The sequence below is a fragment of the Gossypium raimondii genome, chromosome 6 (assembly GCF_025698545.1).
Source record: "Gossypium raimondii isolate GPD5lz chromosome 6, ASM2569854v1, whole genome shotgun sequence".
Taxonomy (NCBI): Eukaryota; Viridiplantae; Streptophyta; class Magnoliopsida; order Malvales; family Malvaceae; genus Gossypium; species Gossypium raimondii.
The window spans coordinates 18,639,870-18,655,616 of NC_068570.1; the positions used below are offsets into that span (position 1 = coordinate 18,639,870).

General features: G+C 32.9%; 2 protein-coding genes across 2 annotated transcripts; both read left to right on the forward strand.

Moving 5' to 3' along the window:
* Positions 1–7,185: 7,185 nt before the first annotated feature.
* LOC105771518 (probable protein phosphatase 2C 72) lies at positions 7,186–10,037 on the forward strand. The gene is made up of 5 exons (XM_012592969.2): positions 7,186–7,433; positions 7,660–7,959; positions 8,502–8,616; positions 8,712–8,935; positions 9,641–10,037. The coding sequence occupies exons 1-5, from the start codon at positions 7,248–7,250 to the stop codon at positions 9,842–9,844; spliced, it is 1,029 nt and encodes a 342-aa protein (XP_012448423.1). The 5' UTR covers positions 7,186–7,247; the 3' UTR covers positions 9,845–10,037.
* Positions 10,038–11,942: 1,905 nt separating this feature from the next.
* On the forward strand, positions 11,943–15,500 carry LOC105773196 (vacuolar-processing enzyme). Its single transcript, XM_012594902.2, has 9 exons — positions 11,943–12,198; positions 12,383–12,547; positions 12,645–12,801; positions 12,936–13,021; positions 13,115–13,314; positions 13,681–13,729; positions 13,936–14,145; positions 14,751–14,957; positions 15,039–15,500. Exons 1-9 carry the CDS (start codon positions 11,989–11,991, stop codon positions 15,219–15,221), a joined length of 1,467 nt encoding a protein of 488 aa, XP_012450356.1. The 5' UTR covers positions 11,943–11,988; the 3' UTR covers positions 15,222–15,500.
* Positions 15,501–15,747: the final 247 nt, after the last annotated feature.

Here is a 15,747-nt window from a genome sequence, read left to right on the forward strand (position 1 = left end):
CATGTCTAGGGAATTTAGACCACCAGAATAGTGAGGGATGTTAAGGTTATGTCCCAACCCCAGTTAGGGTAAAAAGGGAAAGAGGCTCCTTAAATGAAAAGGTATAACTGGAATACGCAAGTTCTAGTCTGCTAGGGGAGCTGCAGATTCCATACTGTTTAAGCAGTTTTGTATTAGCCTGTAGTGGAACGAGATTCTTGCGAGCTGACGAAAGCTGGCCGAAGGGTTCAATAGGTTGAACAAGGTTTTATGAGAGGAAATGTGTACCGGTGGTTGAAGGGGCAGGAAGGTTCATTAGGGGATACGGGAAAGTGGAGGCCGGAGATGGCCATAGAGGTTAGTAGAGATCTTGTAGAGTTTTCCCCAAAGGCAGGAACTGCATGTCCTAAGAAGTCATCTTTGGAAATAGATCGATAGAGCAAGGGTTTCAATGTTGTTAGTTAGCTCTAGTGCTCCAAGGTAGTGAGGTCATCAAAATCTGAGAAAAACTGAAAATGTAGGAAACACTTGGATAGGCACCAGGCGTTGCCTGCCAGAAATAATGAACACGGTTATCAGATAGTTAAATTCTGAGCTGGATGTCTCATTCTTCTTAAAAATTTTATATGTAGATCTCACTAAGTTCACCTGAACTTATAAGCTTTCTGCTCAAATACAAGTTAGTTAAAGAATCGAAAACTGAGAGGGACCAAGCCAGACTTCGTTAGAGGCTAGGCGAAATGCAGCAACAATGCATGTTTATAGAGTGCCATTCGTAGAGGCTCTACCTTAAGGGTTTAGCGGCTATTTTATGTATTCAAATCTTGTCCAAAATTTTGTAACCAATCATTAGAAATGAAGTTTTAAGGTTTTACTATTAGTGTAATATAACATGTTTAAGTATGTAATTAAACAAGAACAGAATTTTCGTTAAGTCATTTGGGTTGATGTAGCATCCGATACCTGAACCTGGCAAACGAGTTGGGTAAAGGGTGTCATAATTTTTCACACACTTGAATTCAATAAAAAGTTGTAGAGAGAAAATTTTCTAAAAAAATTATTTCATAATATTTTTCTTATTTACAACTTGGCTCAGAAGTTTAGAGAAATTACAAAATTACCCCATTGGTAATTTTATGGAAAATTTTCTGATTCGAAACGAGCTTACACTCGGTAGACGTGAGCTTGAGGATAGCGGAGAAGACTACTCGATCGAAGCGTTCATCCTAGACGAATAAAAAATGTACATTTTTTATTAAGTGTTTATTACTTTAGATATCACAATCAAGTTCTTGTTTTTGGAAAAAAAAATAAAACTTTGGTTTTTCCCTTAAACTCGTTTTTCACTGTGTTTTCCAAACCCGTTTTTCCAACACTATAATATGCCCTCTCCCCTAGCTTGCTCATGCCACCCTCCCAAGCAGCTGCCACCCCTACTCCCTCAGACTAAGCCTTTCACTAATAACCTTCTGGCTCTCAGCATCAAGTTACTGAAATGCAAGAGAAAATAAAGCGTAAAAAGGAGTAGCAACGTCGATTCTAAAAGCAATAGAAGCATCAGCGCCTACTTGACCAAAAAATGCTCAGTATGAGCAACTGATCGAAGAACTTTGTAGCTAGGGATCATATTGTCATGTGCATCTTTTGGATTTAAAGGAGTCAAAGTGTATTATTTCCCACGAAACACAAGGGAATATTTGTTTAAGTTACCATGTTGAACAACATCACGATCATATTGTCATGGTCATCCGAGTAATAAGTAGGCAAGCTTGCATAGGAACCATATCACACCAAACATCGTTAAAATAATTCCTAATTTTAAAAGTGATTAAAGACTATTCTTCCAATTTTATCTCTGAATCTTCATTAAGCCCTTTTAGATGATATATCTTAGGGTGTTTTTGACAAGGTAAAAAAAAAGATTCCACAAGGTAACTACTTACCACATCGACACAACTGCAACTATCAATTATAATGAACAATTTTCCTTTTAATTAAACATCATGAATGGAATATATTAGTCTTATAAACATCAGAATTGTCTCTTACATGCATGTTACGGGTTTGTCTCACTACAAAAGAATAAGATGCTATCAAATTGTCCCTATCAATTGGAGGTTATAATACCTTATCTTCATCAAATTCATTCTCATCAACAACATCACAATCATTAGTATTCTCTAAAACATTATCACATCCAGAATAAAAAGAAAGTGTACCATCATAATGCATAAATAAGAAGCATTTATTTGGACACTCATGAGAATAATGACCATTCTCATTACATGTAAAGCATTCAATATCTCGAGTATGTTTATGATTTTGTTATGAAGAAGAAGTAGAAGTGGGTTTGGTGTAAGAGGATGTACTTTTGGATGACGCCTCACTTTTTCATTCAAGTTGTTTTGATTTATCTTTATATGGTAGCGAACAATTCCCACTCTTTGGAAAAGATTTCAAATCCCTAATGAGGAGTTAGAGTTTAAAATTTTCCAATTTGATTCATTACTCCATAAATGGGCCTTAGATTTTTATTGGAGTTGCTGCTCAATGTTATGGCCTTCTAAATTTCCTTCTCTAGATCAAAATAGGTTTGAAGATCAAATACATCAGATATGGCCACATTCAATCCATCAAAAAATCGGGTTATAGCGTCATCTTCATACATATTTGCTCAGTGCATGAGCATCTCTATCTCCTTAAAATATTCATCAATGGAGTTGTTCCCTTAAATAATATGTTTAAGCTTTCACTTATTGTCATTAATGTAGTGATATGGGACAAAACATTTTTGCATGATCCATTTTAGTTTATCTTATGATTCAATCAACTTCTCATGGTTCATTTCCTGATTTCGCATAAGTGTAGTCCATTAACTCAAAGCACAGTCAGAAAATTCCAATGTAGCCAATATAACTTTCTCCTCCCCCGGACATTTATAGTAAGTGAAAATGAGATCAATTTTGCTCTACCAATCATAATATGTGCATTTGAATTGTGTTTACCTTTGAACAACATAATGTTGAACTTCAGTTTAACAAAAAAAAAATTGCCACGGGTATTACAATCCGAAGCCTCCTCATGAGCACAAGATCCATATTTATCATCACTAGGTTGATTTTGAAGCTCATCATCCTCATCACTGTCTTGTCCACGAAATTTATGAATTGCCACATTATCTAACCATGCCAAAGTGTTGCTCAAAATCTGTTAGACAGCTCATTCTAACTAACACAATCTTTTAAGTCCTTGAACAATTTTTCAAACTTGTCCAAAATTTCCATCATGTCTTTTTACAACTTAGCTTACATTTCAACCACATTTCAAAAGTAACTTGTGGCTTGTCATGATCATCATCTCCTCCTCAAGTACAAGCCATTTTGATAATCCGAAATCACAGCACACGAAATAAAGAAAAGATGAAGTATAAAACCTTATCCTTAACACTTGTGATAAAAAAAAAACTCTTGGAGGAAAAGGAAAATATTAAGAATCCTTCACTTGTAAATCTTAAAGTGTACAAAATCAATAATCTCAAAAGACTTAATGGTGAGTGTTCACTAGCAAAGCACACCTAAGGCTCTAAGAAGCCAAATAAAGCTCAACTCTAAAAGAAAGAAGTTGCGTGGAAAAAGGAAAGGCAAATTTCGTTGTACCTACTAACATAAGAAATAAAAAAAGTGTTAAAATGAGTAAGGAAAAATAAAAAGGCTGAACAAATGAAATCCTAAATCTAGAATCAAAGAAAATTGTAACTACCTATCAGAAAATTGAAAAATGGAACACAACTTGAATTTTCCGTTTAAGGTGTTATTGATGAGATAAAATCGTGAAATTAAATATGGAGCCTCTTCAAATGATAAAAATAAGACCTAGAAAGATTGGGCATTTAATTCAATCCACAATTTTTTTCTCTTTTTTTTTTTGGCTTTTCTACTGTAATCCAAACAAACTTTAATGTGCATTTCTTGAAAGGAAACCTTTGTATTTTGAAACTTGAAATTTCAACACAATAAAGAACATAAGAAAAATATTCATATGAATAAAATCAAGATTGAAAAAGATTAGGGAAGGTGGGGAAAAATAAGTGTGAAGATGGATAAAAAGTAATGTCCAATGGAACTCTTTAAAGAACACTTCAACAAACTCCACCAAAGGCTCTAACCAACCCTCCAAGAAAAGAAATCAAGTTGAAAGCACTTCTAAGAAAATACAAAAAAAGAATCTTTCAAAGAGAGAAAACTCTAAGAGTTTAATTCATAAAAATAATGAAAAATGAATGATGTACATGAAGGGAGTGACTTGCCTTATAGAGGAAAAAATAGGGTAAGTTAAGAGTTCTAATCATACTAGGATTACCTAAACAACAAGTAACAAGAAAAAAATTAACCTAATGAAAAAAACTAAGTATAAAACATCATTAATAGGTGAAAGTTGACGAGCCTTTGAATATAACGGAGAGATGGAAAAATATTGGATGGAAAATGATGACAAGGCGATGCCCTATAAAACCCTTTGAATAAAAATCTTCAACAAGCTTTGCAAATGGCTTTAATCAACCCTCTAAAGCTGAACCCTAGTAAATTGGAGGGTGAAGAATGTTTCCCATGACTTGTTGAAGAAAACCAAGATGAAACAAATTCTAAAAATCAGAAGAAAGATATTTTTCAAAAAGAGAAACTCAAAGGGTTGTATTATTCCAAGAATGAAGGATGTGTATAATAAGGGGCATCATAGGCTATTTATAGGGAAAACTAGGGTAAACCTAAACAAAAATGACATGTTTCATAAGTAACAAGCAAAAAACCCTACTTAATTAACATGAAAAATAAATTAAGTGATATTTGGCCAACTTATAGTACGGAGCATTGATTGAATTTAACAAATAAAATAGTCATAATGGGCTTAAATAGAAGTTGTTCATAAAACTCTATTAACAAAATAAATTAACTAAGTTCTAAAGATGATAAAAATGTTCCAAATGAGTTAAATAACATAAGCTACGCATGTGGGCTTGATTGGACTCCTTGAAGTGCAACGTTTAAGCTTGTTAACATCTTCCACATGGACTTATCTTCATGAATTGAACTTTTAATGCCATGACCAGTCTTGCAACCTTCTAATTTGTCCTTAATTCTTATTGAACTCCAAAGTCCATCATCTTAAAGCTTCAAATCCTCTTCTTGAAATCTTTTTATCAAAAAGTATTGTACAGATAAGTTGAGCTTTGACATCAATTGCTCAAATTTAGATATTGTGGTTGGGCCTTGAGAAAAACCGAACCCATCTCCATCATGAGCTTAAAATTAGGTCAAGTCATTCCTATCAAGACACCTAAACCTTTTATAAAAAACACATCTCCTCCACCAAAAGAAAACAAAGAAATTATTACGACCAATATTCTAAACATGCTTTGCCAGACATCCGAAAAAACCCTTGGTGGCTCTCGGCACTACCGTGTAAACTGCATCAGCTCCCAAAAGACCCCATTGATAATTCTTGCATCAACAATCACTATTTCTTGAAATCGGATGGAGCTAACTATTTTTATTTTACCGTCTCAAACATAGTCTTCGGCTGCGTTCGGCAATGATTATCTAATGAGTTTTTAGGGGAAAAAGTGCTTTTATATAAAAAGCAATAAAGAATGGGGTAAAAAGTAGGAGCTTTTTCAGCTTAAAAAAAAAAGTCCTTTTTCTAAGATGAAAAAGCCAAATTTTGGTGCTTTTTTTAGCCAAAAGTGCTTTTGAGGCTGATATTATATTTTTGACCTTATTTGTTGTCTTCCTTTTTTTTTCCCTTTTTCATTACAAAAATTTAATTATTATATTTAAATATTTAAATATAGTTTATATATTCTAATTAAATTTAATAAATAATTAATATTAATTAATTAGAAATATTTAAAATTAATATTACATATTAAAATATTAACAATAAGTTATAATAAATTATTTTTTATATTTTTGCTAAAATATCATAATATTAACTAATTTGAACATTATTTAAATACATATTTGTTACCTTATAATATCATGTCTAAAATGGACATTTTATTTCTCAAAAGTACTTTTTGACAACAATACCAAACACTCAAAATTTTCAAAAACACTTTTCCACAGTACTTTTCAAAAGTATTGCCAAACTAGCCCTTCGTTTCCGACATTCTATTACTTAAATCTAAAAATTTTTGATTTTATTGAATATGGAGAAAAAAAACCCTCAACATTGGTGGAAAGATCTTTTGTTGCATTACTTGACCAAAAATTTCATTTGTATTTATTCTTACAAATCAAATTGCTTATTTATTTATTTATTTCTGACACTTACTATTTTAAAAGAATAATAATCAGCTGCTTCTTTCAAAATTACAAGACATTTTTGTTTTTTAGCCACACAAGTAATCAAATTGATTATGAAAGGGACACATATTTTGTCCATAGATTAAACATAAATAAATAAACAAATAAACTTCAACTATGCAAGAAAGTCCACAAAATCGACGGTTATGATAGTTTGATAAACCTTTCTCCGCTTACTCTACTTTTTTAAAACCAAAAAAAAAGGAGTTGACCCAAAATTTTTTATGCATCTTTTGATAATTCTGTCCCAAAGCTGTTGAGTTAACGCTAACTAATTTCATTAGCCTTTGATCGGATCTTTCCCTTCTTTTCATAAAGTGCACTGTGAATACTATTACTTGGTCAAAATCTCTGGTTGTTTACTTCCCAATTATTTGAAGGTTTGAGTTATATCGGTTATGTTTTGAGTTCAAATTTTATAAATAAAAAATATGGAATTGAGAAAATCTTATCAAATTATCGTTTATATTCTAAATTTTAAAATATTTTAATTAAGTATTTTAAGGTCTCGATATTATATTGACTAGATCCTTTAGTTAGTTTAACCATCAATTTACTTATTAAAGGCTAAGTTGAAATAAAGAATTGATTGATACAATAATATTTAATAATTTAAGCAAATATTTGATAATTTAGGGAACAAACTCCTGTGCTTACTTAAGCCTAAATTTGGATTTAAACAAGAATCCACCTCTTTAAGTGAACCTTGGGGTAAGTCTATTATAATAATGCTAAAACATAATTATTTATTTAATTATTGAATTGGAGTGTGGTTTCAGCTCATTGAGAGCCACTTAAACTGCTATAAATAATTATTACTACTTTGAATACATGATTAAGGGAGACTGTTTCACAAAGTCTTTGGTGGAATTTTAATTAAGGAAAACTTTGTGTATTCAGTGTGAGATGGGAATCTGCATATCCATTGCATCTTCAGAGATTCATGATCAAGCTGAAGATCAACATCACTTCCATGAAAATGTTCTTTACTTGACCGAAACCATTCCTTCCATTGGAACTCACACACATGGTTCTCTTTACTCGAAACAAGGAACCAAAGGACTCAACCAGGATGCTGCCATCCTTTATCAGGTTTGCCATTGCTAATCCTTTCTCTCTTTTTTTGGTTTAATTCTGATTTCAGTCTCTCTACTATGCTAAAATTTGAGATTTGATTCATCTACTCTTTTTTTTTATTAGAGGGACTAAACCATAATTATACCTTTCTTCTTGGCTTGAAAATAATATATATGTGCGTGTGTTTGTGTGTATGTATGTCAATTAAAACTCTGGGATTTGTACCTTTTGGTTCTTCAAGGAGTATGGGATTAAAGGTGGAGCATTTTGTGGTGTTTTTGATGGACATGGGAAGAATGGTCATATAGTGAGCAATATGGTGAGGAATCGGCTGCCATCATTGTTGGTAAGCCAAAAGTATGGTGTAGCAAAGCTTGAACCAACACCTGAAAGCGACAATGGAAGGAGACCAAGGAAGGATTTGGTTAAATGGAAACAGGCTTGCGTTAGTGCCTTCAAGGTGATGGACAAGGAGATTAAGCTGCAACACAATTTGGATTGCTCCACTAGTGGAACCACCGCTGTTGTTGTTGTTAGACAGGTAAGAAAAATATCTAGTCATATTACTACTGGTTTTCGAAGAAATTCTTAGATTCATAATTCGATTTCACAAATTATAGGTTGGTTTTGGGGACTGTGTCAATTTGACTTTTAAATTATAGGTTGGCTAAAAATATATTTTTTTTTCATTTAATCAATGGTTAAAAAGTGTTAAATTGATTTTTTGGAGGGGCTGAAAAGTAATATTGCCATTTAGGAAGAGAGCCTACCAACCTTTCTAGCTACACCCTTGATTTTGGATTCGGATCTTTCAAGATTAAGGTCTGGTTTGAGCGTTGTCACTTCAAGTTTAGGTCATTTCAAATTCATTCTTTTTTATTTGCATCAATTCAGGTTCAAATTATTTTAAGTTTGGGAGGTTTGAGTTTAAATTAATTTTGGATTTAAGTTCATTCAAGTTTAGGTTAGATGAGTTTGAGTTGTTGAGTTTTTATGATCAAAATCATATTTATATTTGAAAAGATAAAAGTTGAATTTTCTAAGTTATGGCGATGGTAGCTTATTATAGTTTCATTTCCAAAGGGTGAAGTTCTTGTGATTGCAAACCTGGGCGATTCAAGGGCAGTGCTAGGAACAATGACTGAGAAGGGGATCAAAGCTGTTCAACTAACTACCGATTTGAAGCCTGGTTTACCCAGTAAGACCCCCATTTCCACCATCATTCTTACTCATTATATAAAACAAATCAATGAATTAAAAGAGCCATTTTCACCATATTATTTTCAATTGCAGGTGAAGCTGAAAGAATAAGGAATTGCAAGGGTAGGGTCCTTGCTTTAAAGGAAGAACCACATATCCCTCGAGTGTGGCTGCCCCATGAGGATTCACCAGGCTTAGCCATGTCTCGAGCCTTTGGAGACTTTTTGCTCAAGGACCATGGCCTCATTGCGGTCCCCGATGTCTTCTATCACCGCCTATCCCCAAATGATCACTTCATTGTTCTCGCAACTGATGGTGTAAGCCCCCTTTCAATCAAATTAGTAATAACCTCCTCTAATTATCATCCAAATTTTAAATTCATCCCTAATTTTTAAAATGTTATAATTGAGTTCTCAAAATATTAATATTGTATCAATCAAATTCTTTCATCAACCTAAAATCTCTCAAGTGTTAAATGTCAGTTCAGATTGACATAGAGTGTGTATGTATGTATATATATATATATTAAAGACACTGTCCTCTATGCCCTTGATTGAGTTGATATTACGAGACAACTACGTACTAACTCAGTTGGGTAATAACTAAAATAACATTATTTTACAAAGTAAATTATATTATTTTGAGAGTTTTTCTATCTTTTATAAAAAAACATATCTATATTGGATTTGAACTTAAGACACTATATATAATTTTAAATATCTTCACATTACTATTTTAATGAAAACCTCGTTTGTTTTTTATCCTTAAGTTTAAAATTTGATCTAATTGTTCTAATTATACTCCATTTCATATCAAAACTAACAACTAGGTTGAGGGAAAAACCTGATTGATACTATACCAACACTTTAAGGCCTTCGATTAGAATATTTTGAAATTTGGAGGATTAATTTAAAGTTTGAACTCTAATTTCAGGACCTTTATATAATTAGCCCTAATAATAATATTTTTTTCACACGTGTAAGAATGTGAAGCTAAATCGTTTGATTTTGGCATGTTGTTAGGTATGGGATGTGCTAAACAACGACCAAGTTGCATCCATAGTGATGGAGGCAGAAAGTGAGCAGGCAACAGCAAGGACGGTGGCGGAGGCAGCCACCGCCTCATGGAAGAGGAAGTTTCCGTCTTCAAAAGTAGATGACTGCACCGTGGTTTGCCTCTTCCTCCAAGACAAGCAACATCCAAGTTCCTTGGCCCCGGAGACTTAAACTAGTTGATTGGCCTGACCGCCTTTGATGTATAAAATATATAAAATTTGAGGATATTTTGATCATTATTTATAAAAGAAATCATACTATATTGAGAATAGAACTAAGACTTTACTAGTTGGTAGGCCTCCTTTGTTATTTAAATTAATTTATATTACTTATCTAATATAATACTTCAGTATTGAGTATTAAATTTAGAATATACAATATGATACCATTACACAAGTATATTTATTCTTTTTAACACAATGTTTAAAACTATTCATAGTTCCTCTCCAACCTATAAATAGGAGGATAATACGCTTCAGCGCACTTGAATCCAATTGAGCTAAGACTCAATCCATAAATAAAATAATATTTTTAAAAAAATAAAATATGATAAAATTAAATGGGTTTAGTACATATAATATACTAGGTTTTAATTTTGATATATTTAACTATTATATTATGTTTATACGATGAAAATACAAGATAAAGATAAAGTTTTGGAAATCTTGATATTAGAAATTTAGCTAATACTTTAATGTAAAATAAAAAATTGCCAACAAGACCTTCACTGAAATAATAAGGTTAAAATTTTGAACTCTTAAATTGATTTTCATCCCATATAAACATCGTGTTTGAGTTCTCTCTAATATTTATCTTTAAAAGTTCCACTAATTTAATTCTAGTTTTAATTATTCAACCATGTACTATATTTACGATGATATATATACTTATAAACTCTTTAAAAAATAAAATCCTAAATAATTTTGATAAAGTATAAAACAGATACAATGAAGTTTAAGCAATCAAGTACATGATCAGCTAGGCATGAAAAGGAAGCATGTTTTGGAATTTTACTATCAAGGAAAGTCCCCTTTGTCCCACAATGAAACTTCACCCAACTTTTGATAATAGTATGGTTTTTCCATGAAAACGATAGGGTTGGGTAATTAGAATCAAACTATTGTTTTTCTATTTAAATTCCATCGTAAATATATTAAAGTCCAAAATTATGTGTCACTTCCCCTGGATCTAGTTTAAATTCACCAATAATGCAAGGGTCGCTGTATATGTATCCATCAAAGAAAATGAAATGTAGAAGAAGAGTGAGAGCAAGAGATTCCTAATTCTTTATGTATGATACCAAAAGATTCAAATATACTTGCCTCCCTTTTCAAGATAAGGGATTGGACCACCCCTTCAAATATTTTAATTTTTTTTTTTGACTTCTATGTTTTTTTTCTTAAATAATACATTTTTTAATATTAAAAAACAATCTGCTATAAAATTCGTTTAATGCTTTTTATAATTGGAATTAAATTTAAATAAAATTTATATATTAAACTCTACACACAAATATATTAATAGAGTTAGGCAAAAGTTTAGCTTCTTTAAACATATGGTTTCAATAAATTTAAACTTCAAAATGAGAATCGAATCGAACGAATAAGAACATGTTATCTAATTTCTATATTGTAAATATTAAATAATATGTTATTTATGTTATTATACAAGTAATAAAAAGAATTTTAATATTTTAACATCACTTATATGGTTAAAAACTTGACAATTTATTAGAATTGTTTATAAATTAAGCTGAGTTTAGATTTTTCTTTTTTTAACTCTAGGCTAATTCAATTCGTTGTATTTCATTGTTTGTAAATAATAAAAAGTACAAAAATATTTTTATTAATTTTATATATTTTTCATAATTCAATTTAAGTATAAGTAATTTTCATAATATTTATTAGATTAGAATATTTATTGATTTTATTTTAAAAAATAAAAATGAAAATTGGGTGTTTTTGAGTTTTCCGTTTTCCGGGAAAAAAAGCAACCAATAAGAGACAATTACGTAATACACATTTCGACTCCGCGGGTCCCATTAAAAGCCGACGAAAATCAACTTGGCCACCTCCCGTTTTTCATCACTCTCATCACAACCGTTATTCTATTTTGCTCTTGAAGGACCAAAACCGTTAACTTTTAATGGGTCCCGAAATGAACGTCCCAGATGCAATCATAAGTTTCTATCAATAAAAGTAGCTCCTGGGCCCGCCAATACCATAGCTAATATCTAAATTTATGCTTATAATAACTTAGCTGCAAAGCCTTTGAATTTTGCATTATCTTCAATTTCTTCTTTTGTTGGCCAAATCATGACCACTCTCGTGACCGGTGTGTTTCTCCTCCTACTATCCGTCGCCGGCGTCGTCTCTGCCGCTAGATATATCACCGGTGATGTTCTCCGGTTACCTTCGGAAGCTTCAAGGTTCTTCCGATGGAGGAGCGATGATGATGAAGTTGGTGGCACAAGATGGGCGGTCCTGATTGCTGGATCTAATGGATATTGGAATTACAGGCATCAGGTTATAGATTCTCTTTAAAATTCAATTTTTTATCGTTTTCATGAGTTTTTTGAAAATATTTATGATTGAACTTTTAATGTCAACCTCCACTCCACTTCAACAGAGTAAATTATTAAAAAAGTTTTTCACTTATTGGTTGTTTGATCGGTCTTAAATTTGTTAAAATTATTGATAATTGTTCCAGGCTGATGTTTGTCATGCTTATCAACTCCTAAGGAACGGTGGTTTGAAAGAGGAAAATATCATTGTCTTTATGTACGATGATATCGCTTTCAATGAAGAAAACCCTAGGCCTGGTGTTATCATTAACAATCCTCATGGCGATGATGTTTATAAGGGAGTCCCGAAGGTCTGTTCTTTTTTTCTTTTTCTTTTTGTAAAAACAAATCATTATTAATTTTACAATTACTGATGATAATTTTTGCCTAATTGTTGTTCTTTTGCAGGACTATACTGGAGAAGATGTTAATGTTCACAACTTTTTTGCGGCTCTCCTCGGAAACAAGTCTGCTATCACCGGGGGTAGCGGGAAGGTTGTCGATAGTGGCCCTGATGATCATATCTTCATATACTACACTGACCATGGGGGTCCTGGTGTGCTTGGTTAGTAATATCTCATTAGCAGTTACTTTTTTATGGCTCTCTGATTGTGTCTTAGCTTCGTATTTATTACTTGCAGATTCTAGTATTTGATACTTGCTTTTGAAGCTGTTAATGTTTCTTTTGTGTTAATCCAGGGATGCCTACCTTCCCTTATCTTTATGCTGATGACTTGATTGATGTTTTAAAGAAAAAGCATGCTTCAGGGACTTATAAAAGCATGGTAATTTGATGTTTTAAAATTTTCGATTTCTGGATGTGTTTTCTTATCATCTTTCTGCCGTTTTTAATTTCTTATCTACATGTAACTTTGCAGGTATTCTATCTTGAAGCTTGTGAGTCAGGTAGTATCTTTGAGGGTCTTCTTCCTCAGGGGTTGAATATCTATGCAACCACAGCATCAAATGCGGAAGAGAGTAGCTGGGGAACCTATTGTCCCGGAGAGTACCCAAGTCCTCCCCCAGAATATGAAACCTGCTTGGGAGACTTGTATAGTGTCGCTTGGATGGAGGACAGGTTGGTATTCAAGCATGATCATCATATAAGTCTTTTTCATTTATATTTGGGAATATTGGTTCTGCGATTATTTTGAAATTGAAGCTGATTGTCTAGACCTGTTTTAACGAGATTTTGGGAAGTTGTATATAAGTTAAATTCAGTTTATTTCCTGGCTGCACCTTGTTGAATTTTGGAGTTAGTAGACAAATTACAAAATCAGAGGCAAAATGGGTGTTATACATGTAAATTTCATTCTTTTAGTATGATCTAGACTAAAATAGGATAGGAGATCTTTTAAAACTGAGGAATCAGTTTTCCCTTTAAAAAAAAAAAAAGAATTACATACGTTGGTGTGAATCCTAACATTCTGTTTCTGTTGAGCAGTGACATGCATAATCTGCGGACAGAGACTTTGCACCAGCAATATGAACTTGTAAGGCTTTTAAGAGAGTGTATTTGCGTGAACTCTTTCATTTATTTTATCAAGGGAAAGATGAAAATTTCAATATCATTTTGTATTATAGTTATTGATTACTATTTAGATCTAAGAAATATAAAAAATATAACCAGAAATGGGAGGTCTGAGTTATTTTGCCGTCAAATTTGAGCTCCAATGACTCATTTTGCTGGCTTTTGCAGGTGAAAAAGAGGACTATCAATGGTAATTCTGCGTATGGCTCTCATGTCATGCAATATGGTGATGTAGGGCTTAGCAAGGACAGTCTCTTTGCATACTTGGGTACAAACCCTGCAAATGATAACTTCACCTTTGTTGACGAGAACTCCTTGGTGCCACCTACAAAAGCCGTTAACCAGCGTGATGCTGATCTTGTCCATTTTTGGTATAAGGTTTGTGTCTTATGTCCTTTGACTTGTATGTTAAACACAAGAATTGCTTCTTCCCTAACTTAGAATCTGTAATTCGGAGTTGATGCAACTAAGTGAAGAATATGACAACTTAGATCAGTAATACATGGGTATTACCAAAGGCGAAGTCAGAATTTTCATGTTAGGGGGCTGATATAAAATAATAAATTTTGGGGGCACAAAGTTAAAAAAATTGTGTTAAAAGGGCTTAAATTGAATCATTAGTATTGATTAAGGGCCAAAATATAACTTTTCCATTTTAACAAAGGTGGGATCAAGGCCCTGCGTGCTCCCTTTGGATCCACCCCTGGGTATTATAAACCTTATGGTGTTAATAACTGCAAGATGGATGCTACTCTATATCGCATATAAGCGGCTAATGTGTTTTTAATGGAGCATAACTAGGCCTGATGCTGTGGCAGAATTTGAAAGGAACCCATACTGTGAATTTTTGCATCTCTTTCTTTAAAATGCTTTCATTCAGAATGAATGTAAAACATGAACAGTTGTTTCGTGTATTTGAGAGCAGCCTCTATGCTAGTTTTAGATCCCATCTAACTCGGAGATTCCCCTGACCTACTTTGCAGTATCGCAAGGCACCCGAAGGCTCTGTTAGGAAGACTGAAGCCCAAAAGCAGTTTGTTGAAGCCATGTCTCATAGAATGCATATAGACCACAGTGTGAAACTCATTGGCAAACTTTTATTTGGAATTGAAAGAGGCTTGGAAGTCCTGAACACCGTTCGACCAGCTGGCCAACCTCTTGTCGATGACTGGAAATGCCTCAAGAAAATGGTGAACATTCTTCACCCTCACCCTCACCCTCAACCTCTTTCCTTTCTTTTGTCTTACTCCTTTCTTTTGTCTTCAAAACAGGTGAGGACTTTCGAAACACATTGTGGATCACTAGCCCAGTACGGGATGAAACACATGCGATCCCTTGCAAACATCTGCAATGCCGGGATTCAGACAGAACAGATGGCTGAGGCATCGGCACAAGCTTGTGTCAGCGTTCCTACTGGTCGTTGGAGCTCTCTTCAGAAAGGTTTCAGTGCATAAAAATACCACTGGAATCGGCAAATATTATCGGCCAAAGCTTGGATTATGTTTGTACTTGCTGTGTTTTCTTATATCCCGAATGGTCCGAATGCTGCTGCATTTTGATGATTATTCATGCGATTTCTTATTTCTGAAGTTATGTAGGAGCAACTCTAATACCAGACTGCTAAATTTATGTAAATATGCTTTAGGATGTGTTCTATATCAGACGACGATGTTTGTATATAAATGATCTATGATGGAACTATCATAAATGAAAAGAAGTGCTTGTTTTAATTATCTTTAAATTGTTACAAATATAATTACGTGTTAATAAGTAATAAAATATTATTATAAGTTATATTTAACTTTTGATTTCAATCCTTTTTTATTAAGGTTTTGGTTAAATTGTAACTTGTAAGGTGAGATTTGAAAATTTCGAGATGATTAATGCATTATTTGAGGTATAGATTTGGCAAGTGTATTTCTATTGGGATTTGTTTTTGTTCAAGTTGGTTTTTTTGAATTTGACAATTGTTTCTATGTT

Bases quoted from the DNA above. Each gene is read 5' to 3' on its own strand.
- LOC105771518 (XM_012592969.2), top strand. From the start codon at position 7,248: ATGGGAATCTGCATATCCATTGCATCTTCAGAGATTCATGATCAAGCT. The intron at 7,960-8,501 runs GTAAGAAAAATA...TCATTTCCAAAG, and splicing joins CTGTTGTTGTTGTTAGACAG to GGTGAAGTTCTTGTGATTGC. The intron at 8,617-8,711 runs GTAAGACCCCCA...TTTCAATTGCAG, and splicing joins TTTGAAGCCTGGTTTACCCA to GTGAAGCTGAAAGAATAAGG.
- LOC105773196 (XM_012594902.2), top strand. From the start codon at position 11,989: ATGACCACTCTCGTGACCGGTGTGTTTCTCCTCCTACTATCCGTCGCC. The intron at 13,022-13,114 runs GTAATTTGATGT...GTAACTTTGCAG, and splicing joins CAGGGACTTATAAAAGCATG to GTATTCTATCTTGAAGCTTG. The intron at 13,730-13,935 runs GTAAGGCTTTTA...TGGCTTTTGCAG, and splicing joins TGCACCAGCAATATGAACTT to GTGAAAAAGAGGACTATCAA.